Source organism: Xiphophorus hellerii, chromosome 13, assembly GCF_003331165.1.
Source record: "Xiphophorus hellerii strain 12219 chromosome 13, Xiphophorus_hellerii-4.1, whole genome shotgun sequence".
NCBI classification, from domain to species: Eukaryota; Metazoa; Chordata; class Actinopteri; order Cyprinodontiformes; family Poeciliidae; genus Xiphophorus; species Xiphophorus hellerii.
In genome coordinates, this window is record NC_045684.1 from 26,615,536 (window position 1) to 26,635,652 (window position 20,117).

Sequence of the window (20,117 nt, forward strand, 5' to 3'; positions counted from 1 at the left end):
ACTGTATGTAAATAAACCATACACAAACAAACGCATAACGTTAAAACATTTAAGAAATTAACAAAATAGTCAATAAGTTGATGTGTTTTTTTTTTAGTATTAATGTCTTGTGGGATTTTTATGGTCAATTATGTGGGGAAATATAATACAGATTTGTAAAATATTGTTTTGCTGAGTGTTTTGACTTATTCCATATCTATAGTTGATCAAGTGCAATCCTACTGAATGTAGTACAACATCCTGGCTTATTTTAGAAATCATAAAATGTCTTTTTGAGGATAAGACAAGTGGAAAGACAGAATTATTTTAAGTCAGAGATGAAAGATGATCTGTCAGCATCTGCACCTCCGACAAGACAGTCTGCTGCTCGACTCCACTGCTTTTCTTTGTTCTTGTAGTCTCACAGTGTCTGGACACCATCACACATTCTCAGAAGAAAACAGAAACTGACATGAAAGTGGGGGAAAAGACCAGCGTGAGAGATGAAAAGCTGGGATGAGCTGGGCCCCGTCTTCACTGAGCTGATCAAGAAGTCCTGTGCTTGCTGCAACACCTTTTGATTTTCTTCTTGCAGTTAGTCATACAAGCAGCCAGAATTACCTTTTAAAGTGTTTTACCCTCAGCTTTGTCTAGTTACAGCTCTTTACATCAACTATGTTCAACAATCTCATGTACTTGTTTATTAATAATGAAAAATGGCTATTTTAAAGCTGCAAATATAATATATCTATTATTTCTTTTATAATGTAGTATTTTTATGTTGATTTCTATAAAGGTACATACACTATCTAAGTTTTGTTGTAGTTTTCTGCAGAGTATAATCTTTTTTGATGTTCTGGCCTCATAAACATGGCTGGGGGTAGAACAAGCTGATATTAGCTAATTCATGCAAAGCTAAACAGGATAATTTTGAGAGGAATTTAGATTGGACAAATGGTCTGGGCTTGCACATCACTTTATCAAGTCAGAGGACTCCAAAGACCTTCTCACACCACTCAGTCATTCACTTACTGATACACAGATTCACACGCTGACAGCCTGAGTAATCATTACCTCATTAAATACCTTCTTTAAAAAAAAAAAAAAAAAGTATTTCAACATCTTTTGACATACAGCTGGGTTGGACAACTGGTTGCTTTCTCTGGATCTACCTGGGATTCAGCTCCTGGCTGGAAGGTTCATCGACCTCATAGCTGTTCTGTTGCTCTGACGCTGGGAGGCAGTTGTTTCTTTGGTCCAGTCTGGGTGTCTCAGTGGTTTCTCTCCCTGGATTCAGAACCAAAGTTTGCCCTTAAAGTTTCAAGTTTGTGCCGCAGATTCATGAATATAAGAACAAACTTATTGGAACTTTGTCTGCTCAACAAAAACGCAGCATTTATTTTTTGCTTGTTTGAACACGAGGATGAACTAGCCCATCTTTTAATTGAGATGGGTTTTGTGCTCGGTGGTCCTGGTTCTGTGTTTTTCAGTTAGTCCACCATTTGATCTCTTTTCTGTCTCTCTGCCTCCTTCTCTTTGCCCTGATTCAGCTCTAAACATCTCACAGAAGTTGCCCCCTTGTCATGTCCTGCAGGTTTGAGGAGTTCACGTATGTTCAGGACACTTTACCATTACGAGGCTGGAAATGTATTGTTGTTCTTTGAAAGCTTTATCTTTACATTTTCAGAGTATTGTTTCATAATGAATGATAAGAAGTGAATGAACACATGTCAAGCTCTTAAAGGCCGTTGAAATATTTTAAGCAAGAATTTTGTTTGTGTTTACTGTCCAGAGCAGGTATGCAAACCAGTTCAGCATTAAGAGCCAAATTAAGCTCATGATCACTGTAAAGAGCCACACAGCAATTTCAAGATTAGCTTTATTTCACATTGCTTGTTGAAATGATTTTTTCTTTGTCCCAAAGGCTTTGGGTCACCTGACAGTCTTCATTTTTTACAAATGTCTTTAGGTTTGGCTTGTTTGTTTGTTTGAGCTCCGTCTGACAAACTGACAGATGTGGAAGTTTCTCACACAGAATATTTTTGAAACATGTAGGACAATTTATTTGTTCATATTTGTATCTATTTATTTGAGGGTATTGTGGTGACATCTAGCATTTTCATATTATACTGTACTTTAAAGAACAAATAACAAATATGTGAATGCCAGAAGAGTAATCTGTTTTAACTGGGCTGCTCTTTGCTTTTCAGAGCCAACTCCACTGAACGTCCTTTCTTTCATCAGGTTATTTAATCAAACCTCTTGGTAGATTCATACATAATTGGTTAGTCTTTGTTGGACACAAGGAGACAGCTTTCTGTTAAGTCCCTTTCCAGGTAAAAATGGTTCTCACTTCGCTCAGCTCTATCTTTTTTCCTGCTAAGCTTGTCACTTCTGACATGGTTAATCTTTCTTTTAAAGATTATGAAGTTATCCAGCAGTCATCACTTTTTGTCAGCTTAGCTCATATTAGCCAGCAAACTCTGGCTTTACAGTGTGAGCTTAGTTTCCAAGTTCAAAAGGAACACAGCAGATCCGTGCCACCTTAAATCTGTTAAACCAGCGCTGGTGATTATTTGTAACCCTGACTTGCATCTGTCTGAGCTCAGTCAGTAAAGAGTTTAACTGCTGCCAGGAGCAAACCAACAGCAGCTTCATTTATACCACATAAAGATTTAGCAAACCATTAATGGCACTGTCGTTCCAAGTACACTGTTGGACAACATAGACATGTTGACTGCATTAATTGAAATAATCTCACTAAGAAATCAAAGATCTGCAGGAAACAGAAAAATATTGCCACAGCCTCTTACAAGCAGAGGTCAGAATTAACAATTCACCGTGACACACATCAAACCGTCTTTCAATCAGAAGACACACAGTCACCAAACAAAGTGAAGAGCTGAATAAACAACTCCGTCTGCACCATTGTTTGCTTTTGATGGGCTGCCCAACTCCCCTGTGTGGCATCCAGTGACAGGCCTGCAGAACAGCGAGCTTTTGATTTGTGAGTCTCTCCCGTTGCTCAAAAAGCCCGAAGGCTGCTTGACTGAATTAGGAGCTGGAGTGTTATCTCCCCAGCAGAGGCAGAGTACTGATTGCTGCCCTCATTGGAAGTGAGGAGCACGTTTGCCTGGTGTAATAGCTGCCATAGAAACCACATCAGCCAAGTAATTGTTTAGGCAACCTCAGAAAATTAAGAGGACAACATAAAAATGTGTTCCCTTGGCTTCTTCTCCATTCTCTGGGGCTACGTATTTTGATTAAATATTCAATTTTCAGTGCTGCAGTGTGACTGGAGATTGACAGCTTTGGACCAGACAGCGCCATGACTTTTCTACTTTCTTCATCTCCTACTTGTTCAAGTGCAAATTTGGCCTAGCATGCTGCTGCATGTTAAAAACCTCAAACTGTAGGTAACGTTATGTTGATCTGATCCTGCCATGTTATTGGCACAGCAGCAAATATCAACAATGTGATATTTAGTTGCTGTTGCGCTGTTTCCTGTGAATGCCAGTGTTCTGTACGGGTCCTGATCAGAAGGAAATGAAGGAAATTTTGCGGATCATAAAGTCCTGTCATGACTTTGAAGTGTGTGACTTCCCTTCAGATGTGCTCCAGTTGGCAAAAGTTAGTTCATGTTGACATCAAGAGGGCAAAACACATCATTCTCTGCTGCATAATGACCAGAAACTGTAATTTTCCATGACATCACTGTCTACATTTATTTAGCCCTTCATATTAAAGGAACTGTTTATTTTTAAAGCTGCTTTGAAAACCCACCTTTTTTCCACTGGATTTCCCAGCAGCTTCACTGTGATGATGCATTTAGATACATTTGGTACTTTTATCATCTAAATCCAAACAACTCCAGACCTTTATGTTTTTAAGTGTTTGCCAAGTCTAATGGAATACAGTGAACCCTCGCTATAACGCGGTTCACCTTTCACAACCTTGCTGCTTCGCGGATTTTTTTGTGCAGTTTTTTTTCACATCGCATTGTGTTCTGCCTCCTTATTGGCTAAACAGTCTCCACGCTTCTTCTCTACCTGTGTGCCAATAACGTTACGGTATTTAAATACAGTACAGACCAAAAGTTTGGACACACCTTCTAATTCAATGGGTTTTCTTTATTTTCATGACTATTTATAAGGCAAGAAACCCCACTTATTAACCTGACAGGGCACACCTATGAAGTGAAAACCATTTCAGGTGGCTACCTCTTGAAGCTCATCAAGAAAATGCAGAGTGTGTGCAAAGCAGTAATCACAGCAAAAGGTTGCTACTTTGAAGAAACTAGAATATAAGGGGTATTTTCAGTTGTTTTACACATTTTTGTTTAGTGCATATTTCCACATGTGTTATTCATAGTTTTGATGCCTTCAGTGTGAATCTACAATGTCAATAGTCATGAAAATAAAGGAAACTCATTGAATTAAAAGGTGTGTCCAAACTTTTGGTCTGTACTGTATACGTAATACAGCTTAGCAAATTTCGGTAAATGTTTTTGCCCAGAAGAAAAAAAGAGCGACAACAACTACCGATAACTATTGTTTTTCTTTTGAAAAAACACAACTGCACCACAGGCTTCAGAAGAAAAAGACACTAGACAGCGGAGTGAGGCCGCAGCCTCACAGTCAGAGGAACAGTGAAATACGCGAGTCACATTTGTCCTACTGTACTTCGTATTGATGATTAAAATGATTATCTTACTGTAGTTATTTGTAAGAAAGCTTTATATTTGTTTAAAAAATGCTTGGGCCTGAAAACAGGTTTTGTTCTTTGGTTTCATTGTAGAGTATTTAATTATGCTGTATAATAATTGTAAAAAATAAAGGTAACTACTTCACAGATTTCGCCTATCACAGGTTCTTTTCGGAATGCAACCCCTGCAAAAAACAAGGGTTTACTGTATTCCTAAACAAGAATATTAGCCAATTTCAAGTTTTATTGTTTCATCCAGTCATCCATACATGTACCCATCCACCCCCCTTCCCCCCCTCCAACCCTTCCATACTTATTTCTCTCTCAAATCTCCAGTCAGTTCTATAGTGACCATCTATTTGTTTCTGTTGATTGAAGTGGAAACGTATTGAACCCCAACTTTAAAACCGTTGTCCGTCCGCATACCGTTACACCGCTACAGTCCACAGTGAGGATATGAGGGCCACTCATATCCTCACTATATTGTCTGCAGATCCTGTTTAGTTAACAGATAATGTCTGATTTTTTTCCAAACATTTATAACAGCATTTATTCCCACGTATTGATCACTAAATGATGTGTCCCTCTTCTCTGAAATGTTTTATTGACGTTTGCTATTCATCAATGGCATCATGTTGTGTAGGTTGAGCTCTGTGAGCACCGTGGCACATAGCTGAGGTCTGCTGGTGTTGGAGCTCCTTCTAAAGCTGTGTCCTCTCTTGGACTCCAGGCTGTTACGGTGTGGACGGTGAGAGCGACTCCATCATGAGCTCAGCCTCTGAGAACTCCACCGAGCCTTGGTTCTGCGACGCCTGCAAGAATGGAGTGACTCCCAGCTGTGAGCTGTGCCCCAACCAGGACGGCATCTTCAAAGAGACGGACGCCGGGAGGTGGGACGGTGTAGTACAGCGTGGTCCAGTTTCTCGGAAAAAAGCACGACAGCTAACATAATCAGAAACAAATAACAGCTAATGGCCTGAGCTCGGCAAGTGGCGGCAAAAACGCTGTCTAAATTGTGCTCATTGTTTATTCGCTGCTGAGAAAAGGAGGAAGTTGGATTAGTGAAAGAGAGAGAACTCATAGAGGAGTGAAAAAATACGGATAGAAGGAATAGGAAGAGGAAGAAAAAGGAGTGAGAGAAAAGAGTGTGTTTTGTGAAGCATGGAGACTTCAGCCACGTTATCGCTGATAGTGCTCCTCAGCCAGGCTGCACCCGAATTTACTACTTCACTAGAGCATGAAAAACACAGCAAATTAAACTGTGAAGCGCTTGCTTGCTAGAGATGGATATCTTTATATTGGACTTCGGATTCTCTTCTCTAAAGTCCGCATTTGAAATTGTGTCACACCAAAGTGTAGCCAGCATCTGGGGCTACATTAATCTATGAGCTCATTTCTTTTTGAAGTCTCTGAGCAACTGACTGCAGCCAATTTCACAATATTAGGCTCCTTATTGTCTGCAGGAAAAAAAAAGAAAAAACGCTGCCATGTTTTTTAATTGGTTTCCTGACATGCCTTAAAAACGGTGCATCTAAATGTCACCAATTACAAGCTTATTTTCAGCCTGAAACATGTATGTTCATCCTGTCCTTCCACTTTCAGGTGGGTGCATGTGGTCTGTGCACTTTATGTCCCTGGAGTAGCGTTTGGAGACATCGATAAACTGCGACCAGTGACGCTTACGGAGATGAATTATTCAAAATACGGTGCTAAGGCAAGTTGTCAATTCACATCTTGACTCGGGTTGAGTTGGATTTTCATAATCAGTAGAAATACATGTCCACCGCTTCCAAAGGCAAAATATAAACAGTGCAGGTGATAAGATGCTCCCCAAGACCAGTGATGTCATATTAATTTAGTGGTTTTCTGGGTGTGATGATCGTAGAACAAACATTGTCAATAAATTTAAAGACATTTGGGTCCACAAATGGTAATTTATTTATGGATGCAATGTTTGGGAATGGAGGAATGTGTCAATCCTTCTTCCATGTTACCTGGGTCAAAATTATGCATACAGGCTCAAACATCAACATATATCCCAGCAGATCCTTGGTTAAAGATCCCTCAGTATGTTGCAGGGAAATTACATTTGTTCTCATCAGTAAGCTTTTGTCTTAATTACACCACTAATACCCATTTTGTGCAAGGCAGAAGTAAACACCGGCATCTACACAGACTGGATCCAACGATGACTCAGCATGTTTTTATTAGGGATAATGATCCCAAACACACATCAGAGCTGGTTTTGGAATGGATAAAGCAGACTAACATTAAACCTCTGTTATGGATCCAACCTCGACATCAGAGAACATTTGTAAACTTAGCTTAAAATTGGGTGTGTTCAAGAACACCAGCCAGTTTAAATAAACTCTGTTGTTTTTTGAGAGGCCAAATACCAGAAGAGTCAGAATTATAAGAAAAACTCAGTGACATCTACAAAAGAAGTATTGTTTGACTGCACATTGCTGAGGGACTTTTAGATAAATACTAGTTATTATTTATGTTTATTATCCACTCTTTATGCATAATTTTGACCCTGTAGGATTTAAAGAAAATTTACAATAAATTTAAACTTAAGCAATAAACTGTTGCTCTAGAAATTCATTACAACTGTTAGATCATCATGCCAAGCTGGACGAAGAATAGTCCAAGTGCATCATTAACATCCTAAAAACATTCATGTCCATGCATTGTGTCCATCAGTAAGAAGCAGTGGTCCAGGGCTAAGCAACACATATTTTAAGTAATATTTTTTTATCCTGCTCACCTCATCTGAAAGTAACAGTTTTTTGCGACTGAAAGCATTTTCATTGACTGATTTCTGAAATTTTGCAATTGAAACCTGATAAAATGTGAGTTTCTGCTTTTGTAAATTCTCTGGAAGGTGTTAGAATCGATCATTTAGCTGTCATTTAAAAAAAAATTATCTAATGAGGTCTGGGAATATCTTAACAGGAAGTGACAAATTCATGCTCCCAGTTTTAATGATGTTAGAGCAGTGATGTTGATTATCCTCGGTACTCTGTACAGGTAAACACTGAACCAGTGACACTGCTGGCAGAGATGACAATAATTAATTTCTGCATAGGGTTTATATGAAACCAGGAAGACGGACAGATAATTTGTTCCTGACGAGCTGAAGTAAAATACTCTAAAATCTCAGGCTGTTCTTGGATATTTTTAATGGAGTCAGGTACAGAAAATAACCTGCTGAAAAAGAAACATTACACCGTTTATTTTTCTCTTTACTCACACCAGTCTTTATTTAAACTAGCTGATTTCTAAGCTTTAAGCAACTGTTCCTGGTTTTAAAAACACTGCACTTCCCTAGTTTCCAATCTGAATCTATCACCAAACTGTGTCCCCTCTGTTGTTGCTGTGTGTTCTGGTACAGGAGTGCAGTTTCTGTGAGGATGCCCGTTTTGCCAGGACCGGTGTGTGCATCAGCTGTGATGCAGGAATGTGTCGATCCTACTTTCACGTCACCTGTGCACAGAGGGAGGGGCTTTTGTCCGAGGCTGCAGCAGAAGAGGTACATCCTCACCAGAAGAATGTGTGATAATAGAACTTACAGTTCCTGAATAATCCGGAGCTCTGCTACCAGCAAACAGAAGTTAAGCAAAGTATCTGTTGGTTTAGTTTAGTAGGTTAAAAGGAACACAATTAGATACATAAAAACATTAAATAATTATATAAATGTACCATGTTAGAGTAAGATGGTTTGATTTGTGAAAGTTTAATGAAAGGCCAGTAGCTCTTTCTTGTATCTGGACCACATTAGAAATGCTCCAACACTTAGACTCTTCAACCTAGACTAGATTATTCTGCACTAATAGATAAACTTTCACAAATCAAATACAGGTTTCATAAATTAGTACAGTTAGTATAGAATAATCCAGGCCAGGTCTGAAGTGCCTGAGTTTCATAGTTTTTTAACTACAGCAGACTAAACATGCTCAGTTTGTGAAAAATTTGGATCCATTTTATGAATCACCTTTACGACGTAGCAATACAAAGCTGACATTCAATCAGTTCTTTGACTTTATCCACCACGTAATCAGGACGACAGTCTCTCCAACGAACTCGGGGAAAGCTCAGGAAATCCTCCTTTACAAAGAACTAGTGGAATTGAACAGATCAGATAAGCCCCGCCCCTCAACCCGTTGAGCATGAATTCATGGTGATGCTGCAGGAACAGGAACCGTAAAATAATTCAATACACATTTAATTAATTACCTGCAGTTCTTATTAGTTTACATTTTAATAATTTTATACAATTTAGTAAATTGTTTAATTGAAAAAAAATTGGGTGCATTTAATAAACGATTTTATGATGTATTTACTTAATTTTGTCTCTTTTACCTCTCCATAGTTGAGAGGACCAGCAGGTAGCAGAGAAGCCAGTGGGCTTAGAAAGTTCCTCTTAAAGTGACGTGTCCTGTTCATGATGACTAGCTTTATTCACCATCAGCTCACTGATACTGCTGGAACCAGTGAGCTGATGGATTTTGTGGGATGCGCTGCCAGTCAGCCGGTCTGCTCTGTCTCGATCAGGGCGGATTTGATCTCCTGATCCGGCTGTGGTTAAAGGTTGTCATGTTTTAGAGATTCAGATCTCTAAAAAACTCTGGTTTTAGTTTCATGAACCAGAAATAAGGGAATGATTTCTAGCCACTTTTAATAACTTGAATAACTTTCATATTAACTCTTTATTATCCCTACAATAAAATAAATAAAATTTGATTAAAATAATAAGCTACATTTGGCTTGAGTACCTTGATTTCAGACTTGGTAAAAATTGGCTTAAATTTTGACATCATTATTAAACATGTCTTGCCTTTGTGTCTCATCAGGATATTGCTGATCCATTTTTTGCATACTGCAAGCAGCATGCAGATCGCTTTGACAGGAAGTGGAAAAGGAAGAATTATTTGGCTTTACAGTCATATTGTAAGGTCTCTCTACAGGAGAGAGAGAAGCAGCTCACGCCTGAGGCTCAGGTAACATTGTCTACATGCTTTTGTATTTATTTTTGTACAGTTGAGAACAGAAGTTTACGTACATGGAGTAAAAAGAAACACCCACCTTTCTGTATCACTGTTAAATCAGTCTAAACATCTCAGCTAGGATTGTCAAAATTTTTTGTATTTGCTAATGCCTCAATAATAAGACTAACAAATATATTAAAGATTTATTTATTTTATTATTTGTTATATTTATGTCTACATTTATGTCAGAAGTTTACATACAGAATGACTACCATTTTTTTAAACAATGATGCCTCGGCTTTGGAAACTTCTGATTAGTTAATTGACACATTTGTGTTAATTGAAGACAGACCTGTGATCCACACCCGGATGAACTCTCTGCTCGGTTTGTCAGCAGGAATCAGCCCAGATATCAGGAGGAAAATCAGGAGCTGCTCCAGACTGGTTCATCCTGGGAACAGTTTCTAGATGCTTGATTCCATTGAATTCATCTGTTCACTTGTAGCTGGCATGATAGGAATATCCAACCATCACAGCATCACAGTACTCAGGAAGGAGACAGGTTCTGATCCAAAATATGCAGATTGACCCCAGAACAAATGGCAGAGATCTGGTGTAGATGCTGCTGAAGCTGCTGAGACAGTCTCATTATCCACAGGCAAACAGTTCCCAAACAGATATGAAAGGCAATATCTGTGAGGATGAAGCTATTATTATTAAGGAAACATAAAAAGTCAGATAGCAGTTTGTGGAGACCTTCATTTGTGGAGACATGTCCTGTGGTCTGATGGAACTAAACTGGAACTGTTTGGCCATAGAGACATTTGTTACACCTGGAGGAGAAACAGGATAAACCATCCCATCTGCATATGTAAACTTCAGGTTTCAGGATATCCACATTAGGTTTAGTGTTTGTTTTGAATTCCTTCAGAGATTAGACATGTGGTTCAGATTCAGTTTGAAGCACAGTGGATGTGTGGGGGGTTAACGAACAGCTGCTTGGTATTTCCCTCTCAGGCCCGTATCACCACCCGCCTTCAGCAGTACCGAGCCAAAGCAGAGCTGTCCCGGAACACTCGACCTCAGGCTTGGGTGCCCCGAGAGAAACTGCCCCGACCTCTGACCTCCAGCGCCTCAGCCATCAGGAAGTTGATGAGGAAGGCAGAACTGATGGGCATCAGCACTGACATTTTCCCTGTGGACACTTCGGATGCCAACGCCAGCATGGACGGACGCAGGAAGCACAAGCAGCCGGCCCTCACTGCGGACTTCGTCAACTACTACCTGGGTGAACAAACTCCCCGTCGCATTTGTCCACCACTGGTCAGGTTTTTTTTCCAGTCACATTCAGGAAAATATGAGCTGAGCTCACACCTTTAAACACATCTGTTGGATGTTTATGGGAAATTAGCTATAAGTCTGATTATGTCAGCTGAATTCACTTTATCTCCAGTTTATAGCGACTATTTATAACTAATTTTATACTAAGGCACTTTATAAGATCCATAAGATAAACCCAATCAGGCAGACAGATTCAAATGAATTATACTTCAAACCTGGTCTTAATACAATTCAATCAAATCAACTGATAATGCAGATTTTTTATCTGAGGAAACCTAGCGGATTACATTGATTTAGTATTTATAATATACCCATTACCAGTTATGATTTTATAATGAAACAGAACTTTGATCACATTGTTAAAAAATACGTATTTTTCCAGAATAAGATGGGTATGGGTTGGATTTGGGTCACAGGATATTGCTGGACTCCTTCATTGTAGAAACGTGGATAGATTTGGAGAGAGACGTCCTGTTCTTTACTGACTGATTATGTGAAATATTAATTCTGGCTCAATAAAATAAAACCATCAGTTTTTAATAAGTGTGCAGCAGTGACGTGCAGTCAGGGGAGGCAAGTGAGGCAGAGCCTCACCTGTCATAATGGAAAAATATGATTAAATAATTTATATTGCTATTTTCACCCTGTGGTTTATACTGTAAAGTATTTATTTTTTATTTAGCTTAACCAATTCTGACTATTTTTTCTTCAAAATTGCTGAATTTTTGTATTTTCCCATTCAAATGCTCGGAAACGAAGCCGGTGAGGCAGCAGTGAGTTGAGCTGAGCCTTGGATTGCGCAACCTCTTGCTAACTGTTCTGGCTGCCATTCTGTAGGAGCATGTTTCTCCTGTCTGTACGTCACCAATAAAATGGTTAAAAAACATTTAATATATGAACTGATTTTCCATAATTTAACTTATGTATATAATGTACAGTGTTTTTTGTCACCAACTGTGTGTGTAACGTGTTTTGTGTGCTGAGCAGCGATCAGAAACGACAGAGAACAGATTCGAGGTGAGGCAGGCAGTTTTCCTGCCTCATGGCAGGGGGCGCTCATGATCCCAGACATTGTGACTCCACAACTGCAGAGTAAGAGACAGTAACAGCGAGCTAGCCATACATTAAAGTCAAGTGTAGCGATATATTTATAGTTTTTGCTTCTTACCACAGCAATCACTTATTAATAATCGCAAAACAAACATTAAGCCTAAAATCATACCACTGCAACAGACTGAATGTTCTGCTCTCTGTGTGGGAAATATTTCAGTGTTTTTTTAGGGGCTTTGTTGTCAGTTGCTATGGCAACGAGTCTGCGTGTAGCCTGGCCAACGCAGAGAGCAAGAAAGAAGTGGTTTTGAGTTGCACTTAAGCGGTTTTTCCCTTTGCTGTGGAGCACAGCATGAAATTAATAATACCTAAATTTCCAAGTTTCATTGAGTTAACAGAATTATTATACCGCGGCAGCGGAGCTATGGATGGCATGTAAAAGAATTGTCTTTTTGCCCTCCAGTGTTGTTCAGGTGGTCTATATTTGTATATCTGATTATGATTAAGTCAGTGCCTCACCAGCATTGCACCTCACCGCACGTCACTGGTGTCCAGAGACCTTTAGTGAGCACATTCAACTGATGCAGTTTGGACTATTGACTGCAGGTCTAGTTGCTTGGAACTCCCTGTGGAAGTTTCTAGAGGTGCCTCCATTTTGGACGGATCCTTCCTGTTTAGAGCGTTTCTGCAGCTTCTAGCAGCAGCTGTGTGAAGCGTGATACATTCCTATGATCACCATCTGCACTCAGGAGAAGAAATGCTCTGTTATCTGAAGCTTATCTAACTCCTAATCTCTTTTTCTGTGCTGGAAATAAAGCAGAGATCTTTATATTGAGTGGAACAAATGCAGTTTTAGCTTTGCTTGCACAATGTGAGAGTGCAGTGTTTAGAAAGTTAGAGCAGCAACTTAAGAATTTCAGAGGCAGTAGGAGAAATTTACTCTTATCAGAATCACTTGAGAAGTAGGGGTAGCTGGTTATTTCTTGCCAACATTATCTGTTTATGACAAGATTATTAAATGAGGTAATACTGTAGTTGCAACCAGGAATAAGCTTTTGGGGAATGCAAATGAAAAGTGTTTTCTTCCCAAATAAATGGCAGCATGTCAGTAACCTTGAGAACTCTGAAATGAGCTTGCAGAGGGCCTATCTGCCATCAGGGCTCTGTCATGGGCTGTTTTCCTGTATATAGATTGGGATCGGGCTATTGATTTTTGTCCCATTGTTATTCAGAGCGGAACATGCGAATGATCCAGATCCAGGACAACATCACTGAGCAGAAGAACCTGAAAGACAAACTGGAAAGTGAGCAAGAAAAACTGCATGTGGAGTACAACAAGGTGAGCAGCTTCTCCATGTGATGCAATGAATGTGAACCATTCAAGGAGCTGAGCAAAAATACAGCAACTTCCTTATTTCAGGTGTTTAGTGGAGAACCAGAATTATGTATTGTCATTGTTTTTCAGTAATCATTTTTATTATAAATTAAAATTTTAAACTTAATTTGATCTTAAGTAAGTAATGGTATGTTAGTTAGAATATTAACTTCTTCTTCTAAGTTATAATGCAAACATGCAGCAGGCTTTAATTGTTTGTTTCCTTATGTTTTATGAAACGTTAAATTTTATTTTGTTTTCTTTGAGGTCTGACTGGCCAGTACCCTCTTTCTGTCTCTTGTTTTAGTTCATCAATTAATCATGAAAGAAAACTGTGATAGAGAAGCTTGAGGAAAGAATATTATCTCTGCATCAGCACATATTTCTCTAACCATCTTATTTTTCACTAAATCCAAAACAAAGCTCACCAAAGAACATTCCCTGCTGGTGTGTTTACAGGCAAAAAAACAAAACAGTCATAGCTACCAGCTAATCTTGTAGTTTTAACATCTGTAGATTTTGCAATCAGCCCAGTTCTGCACCAAACCTCTAGCTCTGTTCTGCTCTCGCTACAGATTTAAATATGATGAAATCTAGTGGTTTAAGTATTGCCATTTTTTGACACTAAAAATTGGGGAGGATTCTTTCCAAATATTTTGATTATTACCGGTAGTTCATTTTTTAAAATATGCACAGGGTAAATCAAGGGGCAGGAAGGAACATTTGTGTTCCCCCACAAACAAATAAAAAGAATATCTTTTTTATTGTAATTTTATTGTGAAGTCACAATAAAGCTCCAAAATCTCCAGAAATAAAACTCTTCAGAACAAATGAAACATCTTGACAGTCTATTTGACTTTTGCCTCACATAAAAAATGAAACATGAATACATGCGTTTTCTAACTTGCAGAATAGATTACATTAGTGATTTGTTTTCTCATCCTTTTTAAGACCTGAGACCACATGACGATAAAAAGTTGTAGATAAAGCAAGTTTGGCGATACATTGTATGGAGTCTAGCCATACACTATGGCGGGAGCAAGATACACATGATCCAATTTCACTCACCAACATTCTGATGTCAGACAGTAAATCTTGCAAAACCTCATTGGAAACTGTTGGATTATTTTTTTTGCACTTTGCCTGATACTTTAATCTTTGTATCTGATATCAGTGTAGTTAAATTGTAGCTGTTTTAATCTGCTCCCATATGGAATTTGGTGGATGCGGTACTGTAATGAAGACAGTCACACAGCTCATGACCTTTATCTGACAGCTAGTGTGTAGACTCGGCTTGATGCTGGCATTGCTCTCTGCTTTTTGTCTGGCCCTGTAATCAAGTCTAAGCTTTGTTTCAGTGACTGACTGGCTGGAGAACGCTACATGAGATCAGATCTGGCCCCAGGAATGGAGCATTTAGCTTTTTATTATTTCCTCTCAAACATGTGACCTCTGTGAGGCCATGGCCACGCCATCTGTCAACATGAGGAAGAGAATCCAGTGGCAGAGTAAAAGTCACAGGAGTTAATGTTGCATAGGGGAATGTGATATGTGTGTTGAGTGTTATTAATGGAGTGTGTGTTGCTAATTGCTCTGCTGAGTTGTTCCTACATGGTTTTAGCCTTAGAAAAAAAATATGCTGGTGGAAGACTGCTGGTAGAAGTCTGAGTTTGACTGATTCATCTTGAACCTGAGGTTTTCAGTTGCATTTTTAAATAATTAGAAATATCAATTTGTTAGTTTCTCTATTTTTTTCTAATAACCTTCCTGACCATCCTGTTTATGCAAGTACGTCTCAAAAAATGATATTCTGAGAATATCGTGAAAAATTATTTGTTGCCCCTAATTTCAGAAAGTCAAACTCATATTTTATGTAGATTCATTACACAGACTGAAATATTCCAAGCCTTTATTTCTTGTAATGTTGATGAATCCGGCTTACAGATTATGACTTCCCAAGGTTCACTTTCTCAGACCATTAGAATATTAAATTAGGCCAATTAAAATATATTCTAAGCACAAATGTGAGACTTTTGAAAAGTATGAACAGCACTCAGTACTTGGTTGGTCTCCTCTGGCATGAATTACTGCATCAATGCAGCGTGGCGTGGAGGACAGCAGCCTGTGCTTCTGTGTAGGTGTAAAGGAAGCCCAAGTTCCTTTGACAGCTGCCTTCAGGTCATCTGCCTTCAGGTCATCTGCTTAGTGGGTCTGATGTCTCTCATCTTCCTCTTGACTACAGCCCAGAGATTTTCTATGGGGTTAAATGTTAAGGGAGTCTTCTTTGTTTTCTAGAAAGTAAAGAAAGCAGCTCAGAAATGCCTTTGTTTGTATTTATTAATAATAAGATTGATATACTGCAGTCCCCCCTGCAGTACCAGTGCTGTTAGCTACAGTGATCCTGTTGCCTCATCTTGAGCTTCCTGTCCTGCTGCAGCTCTGCGAGTTTCTGGAGGATCTGCTGAGTGTGAACGGAACCCTGCGGAGTGAAGGCCAGGCCATGTGGACGCTGCTGGGCAGCATTGTGGGCCAGGTATGTTAACAATCACTTCTTTTTTTCTCCTTGTGTCTGAAGACGTTGCTGAACATGCTGCAGGAGAGATTTTTAAGGCATGTTATCCATGATGCTCTCTGCTTTCTGCTATACCTTTATTTATTCATGTTATAATAACTGAGTGACCTGTCCTTTGCCTTTATGATAGTTCTGACAGACAAAGACTTCACTTTTGGTTCCTATCCCAACATAATGGCAATATGTACAACAGTATATGTACAAACAAAACTCAATCCTGGCCGCATCATAGTCACGACAGTCAGGCAGTGCAGGCAACACAACCAACAGCCAGTCGGGACTGGTGGACATGCAGAGAGGGCATTGTTGTTTCAATGCCAGTCTGAGTTTTTCTTTTTCTTCTTCTTGTTTAGGAAAGACAAAGTAATAAATTGGGAGTAAAATATTGTTTTTTTAAATGTGCTTCAGATAGAAGACACTTTGCTGTAGCCAGATTCTTTTTAATTTGTGCTTTTAATCTGGTGGTTATTTTTAGATTTACCAGTTAATAACTGGATAGCAAAAGGTGCTTAATTTGAGATTTTCTTTAACATAGTTTGAACTGGATGAAGCTAAAACTGATACTAGGTAGTACATATACAAAGGTTTCTTTAATCTTAAATGTAAATATTTTCTGTCCAGTTTTGGCTTGATGACTTCTCTACTTATGTTGCTCTTCCAACAAATAACCTTTTTTTAAGTCTGTATTCTCCAGTTATTGATCAATTAATTACTAAATTACTTGTTTCATCCCGATTGATCTAATTAATTGTTTCAACCCCAGACATCAGATGTTCTGTTGTATTGTAATATGCTCATACATAGTGGTTTGATTACTTTCCCATTCCTAGCTTGTTTTTTTCAAGTTTAATTTCTCCCTGCTTGTCCTACCAGTGTTGAAGCAAATGATAGTTGGGACTATGAAATTTTGGATCACATAACAGTGACTCTTGTGAAGTTGTGACTGTATGATTGCAAAGGGAGGGATACAATGATACAACAGGAACCTAAAAAACCTAAACTCTAAACATAAACAGTAGATTAATAAGGAGCAGAAACAGAGTTTGACTACTGGGTGTTCTATTCACAGCCGATTCTGTGACATAAAGATACTCCATAAATCTGAGCTGCTTGCTGTATTAGAGTGTTCTTTCTGTCCTCTAGATTTGGTGTCGTTATTGATTGAATGTCTTTTTTAAAATTACAGGAGCTACTTGTTTAAAGGGATCCACGAGTAGCTGAACAAGTCAGACTAAATATGTTGTAATTTCTCAATTAACTTAAAAAAGGCAGTTTGTGATCCGTAAAAACCCAAAATTACTTACAAATTTTACATATTTTGCTATATTTCTCACCCATGGAGGCTTAGTGTCTGGTCCTTGTTCTGATAAGGAATTGACCTCTTGTCTTGAGGGTTAAATATTAGGAGGTGGCAGAAATACTAAAAACCATGTTAAAAACTACCAAAGCACTTAGAACAAATTATTAATTGTTTACCGATTTTTTAAAACGGCTACATTGGAGTTACATATTTTAACGACAGTACATTACAATGGTTCGTCAAATACTCTTCAGCATTAAATACAAAAAACTAAATTTTATTTTCTCCATCAATATGATGGTAATAAAGAAGCCGTGAAGCTTACAATTTCAGATGTATCAGTATTTACATGGTTTATGTAAATTCGTCTTCTCGGTGGTCTTTAACCCTTTCATGCATAGTGGTCACTACAGTGGACAGCTATCTAAAAGCCATTTTCTTGTGCTTCCTGTGGATTTTTATGTTATAAATGCACACAGACCACTGAAGTGGACACTAATGCATCATAAAATATACCATCAACTACTGGCCATCAGCTGCAAATGCAAGAAATTATTTTTGTTAAATACAATATGGCCGACAGACAAAAAAGCATGAGAACCGACCCGGTCCCTCCTTCTACTGTAGACGACTCTTGCAAGTAAAAAAAATATTGTGACATCAGATAACCCCTAAGGAACAATACAACTGATGTATTTTTCAAATAACAACTTTGTATTTGGACAAAATTACAATTGATCACATAAAAATAAAAAAAATAAAAAAAATTATTTTTACAAAAAAATGTTCCTACCTTTTTTATGCCTTAAGAAAAGAATTTTAAAAAATGGAAAAAAAATTCTGACACAAAGGATCATAATTCATGCATCAGAGGGTTAAGACATACTTGCACTCTACCACCCCCGTTGGTCACAGAATATGATGGGTCACAGTTTTTGATGCAAAACCTGATCTGACACCGAGTGCGTCCACTATTTACCGGATCACACAGTCTGACCAGAGGTACGTGTGATTCATTGTTTAATTTATGAAGCTGAAAATAGCAGCAACAGCAGCAAACACCAGTTTCATCAGCCAACACTTTCCTCTTCCTTCGTTTGCTCTTCCTTATTTCAATGGAAAATGAATGGAAGTTTCTGTTGAGCATTTTTAAATTAAAAAGAGGCTTAAAGTTGTTTTGGCTGGATGGAACTAGTGCGGTTGGACCTAGCGTACAACATTTACCCAGAATACATTGCAGCTTAAACTACATGGTGACGTCTGTGTGACAATTTTTTATTAAAATTTATAAAAACCAAACAGCCTACAGTAGCTTTACTGTATTGTTTTTATATCTAACATAAATATTTCTCAAATAAAGTCTAATGTTACATCTAGTTGTGGATCTCATTAAGGAATAACGGTCTTGTTCAGATGTTAAGAGATTGTAAAATCTAAGAAACTAATGAAACTTTATAGAACTTTATAGATGGAATCTTTCTGTAGTAAAGCACTTTCAACATTGAAATCACACTTCTATTCATGAATACTCCCCATTATCTCTGATTGACCTGGATCTTTTCATATCTGCAGTGCTACCAGTGGTGAACATAAAGGTTTCATTTCTAAAAGGTTTGACATCTATAAGATATATTGCTCTCTAAATCCATAAAACGCTAAATTAAAAGTGTGGCTGTTGAGAGTATGAGTGTTGCAGATAAATGGTCAAATGATGTTAATACGGTAGCAGGACAGATAAATGGAGCGGAATGTGGAAGACTGGCGCTGCTTCTGCAATGACCAGCATAAATCACCTAATTATGAACATTCACAGCACAAGTTGTAGCATCAGTCATAGTGCTGCATGCTTTTGTGTCATCTGTCTGCCACATTTTCATCTTCTATTTGTCATCCTGCCTGTGCAGAAATAATTGATGTCCCCAACTGGGACTAAAATCAGTCATTTAATACACAGTTGGAGCTTTTGTTCCTCCAACATTTACCACCCCTGGTAACTTAACATGGAAACACTCAAATGTTACTTTCCACATGCTGCTGTAAGACACATGGGGCTCACACAGCTAATGCACAATAAACCCTCTCCCAAAAACTTGTTTAAAAATAAACTTTTATCTCTTCTTTTCTAACTAGTAACATAATTCATGGTTACTATGGTTACAGTTGATGGAGCATGCACTTTGCTCGGAAATGCTTGACTGTGAGATCCAGTAATATTTATTTTAGTCTGTGGAGTGTCTTCTAAGAGGTTAGTTTGAATCTTTTCAACTGAGGTTTCATGATATTATTTCTTCTACTTGTTCATTTCTTCAAATTTCCTTCAGTCTTTCTTTGTGATCTTGATTGGTTCCCTTGGAAACAGAGCAGATTTGCATTGCTTTTGGATGAGATTTGTTGCTTGGATATGAACAAATGTTTGACTTTTATATTAGCATTAGATATTCCAGGCCCTCCTGTAGTTCCTAATGTAACACTGATTGAGCAGAATGTTCCTTTACTCTGCCCTCTGTCAGAGTCTGGAGAGCTAATATTTAAAGAGTCATGTAAGTTGCGATAGTGGATCTGTTTGGGTTCAGCAGTACCTGATGTGGATAATGTCTGCTGTTTTTCACCGGATGAGAATGTTCATGGGGGTCTACCTCTCTGTTCTACATTCAGGATGTCCCAGGAAACAAAACATCAAACAAAACAACACATTGACTCTAGCATGTAAACAAGTTCCACGTCACACATATTTCATAATGGAGCCTGTCCTGTATATACCTGTATATGATGTCATTTTGTGTGCTGATGGAGTGGTTGAAAGCAGGT

The 20,117-nt window shown here is 38.4% G+C and overlaps 1 protein-coding gene across 2 annotated transcripts in view; it reads left to right on the top strand.

Annotated features, from left to right (window-relative positions):
- The window catches only part of phf14 (PHD finger protein 14), an 80,588-nt gene that overhangs the window by 11,942 nt on the left and 48,529 nt on the right, over positions 1 to 20,117 (top strand). For both annotated transcript variants that reach the window (XM_032580336.1, XM_032580338.1), the window contains exons 5-11: positions 5,414 to 5,573; positions 6,286 to 6,397; positions 8,078 to 8,215; positions 9,537 to 9,683; positions 10,689 to 10,959; positions 13,295 to 13,401; positions 15,875 to 15,970. In XM_032580336.1, the coding sequence (XP_032436227.1) occupies positions 5,414 to 5,573; positions 6,286 to 6,397; positions 8,078 to 8,215; positions 9,537 to 9,683; positions 10,689 to 10,959; positions 13,295 to 13,401; positions 15,875 to 15,970 (1,031 nt within the window). The remainder of the gene's footprint in view (positions 1 to 5,413; positions 5,574 to 6,285; positions 6,398 to 8,077; positions 8,216 to 9,536; positions 9,684 to 10,688; positions 10,960 to 13,294; positions 13,402 to 15,874; positions 15,971 to 20,117) is intronic.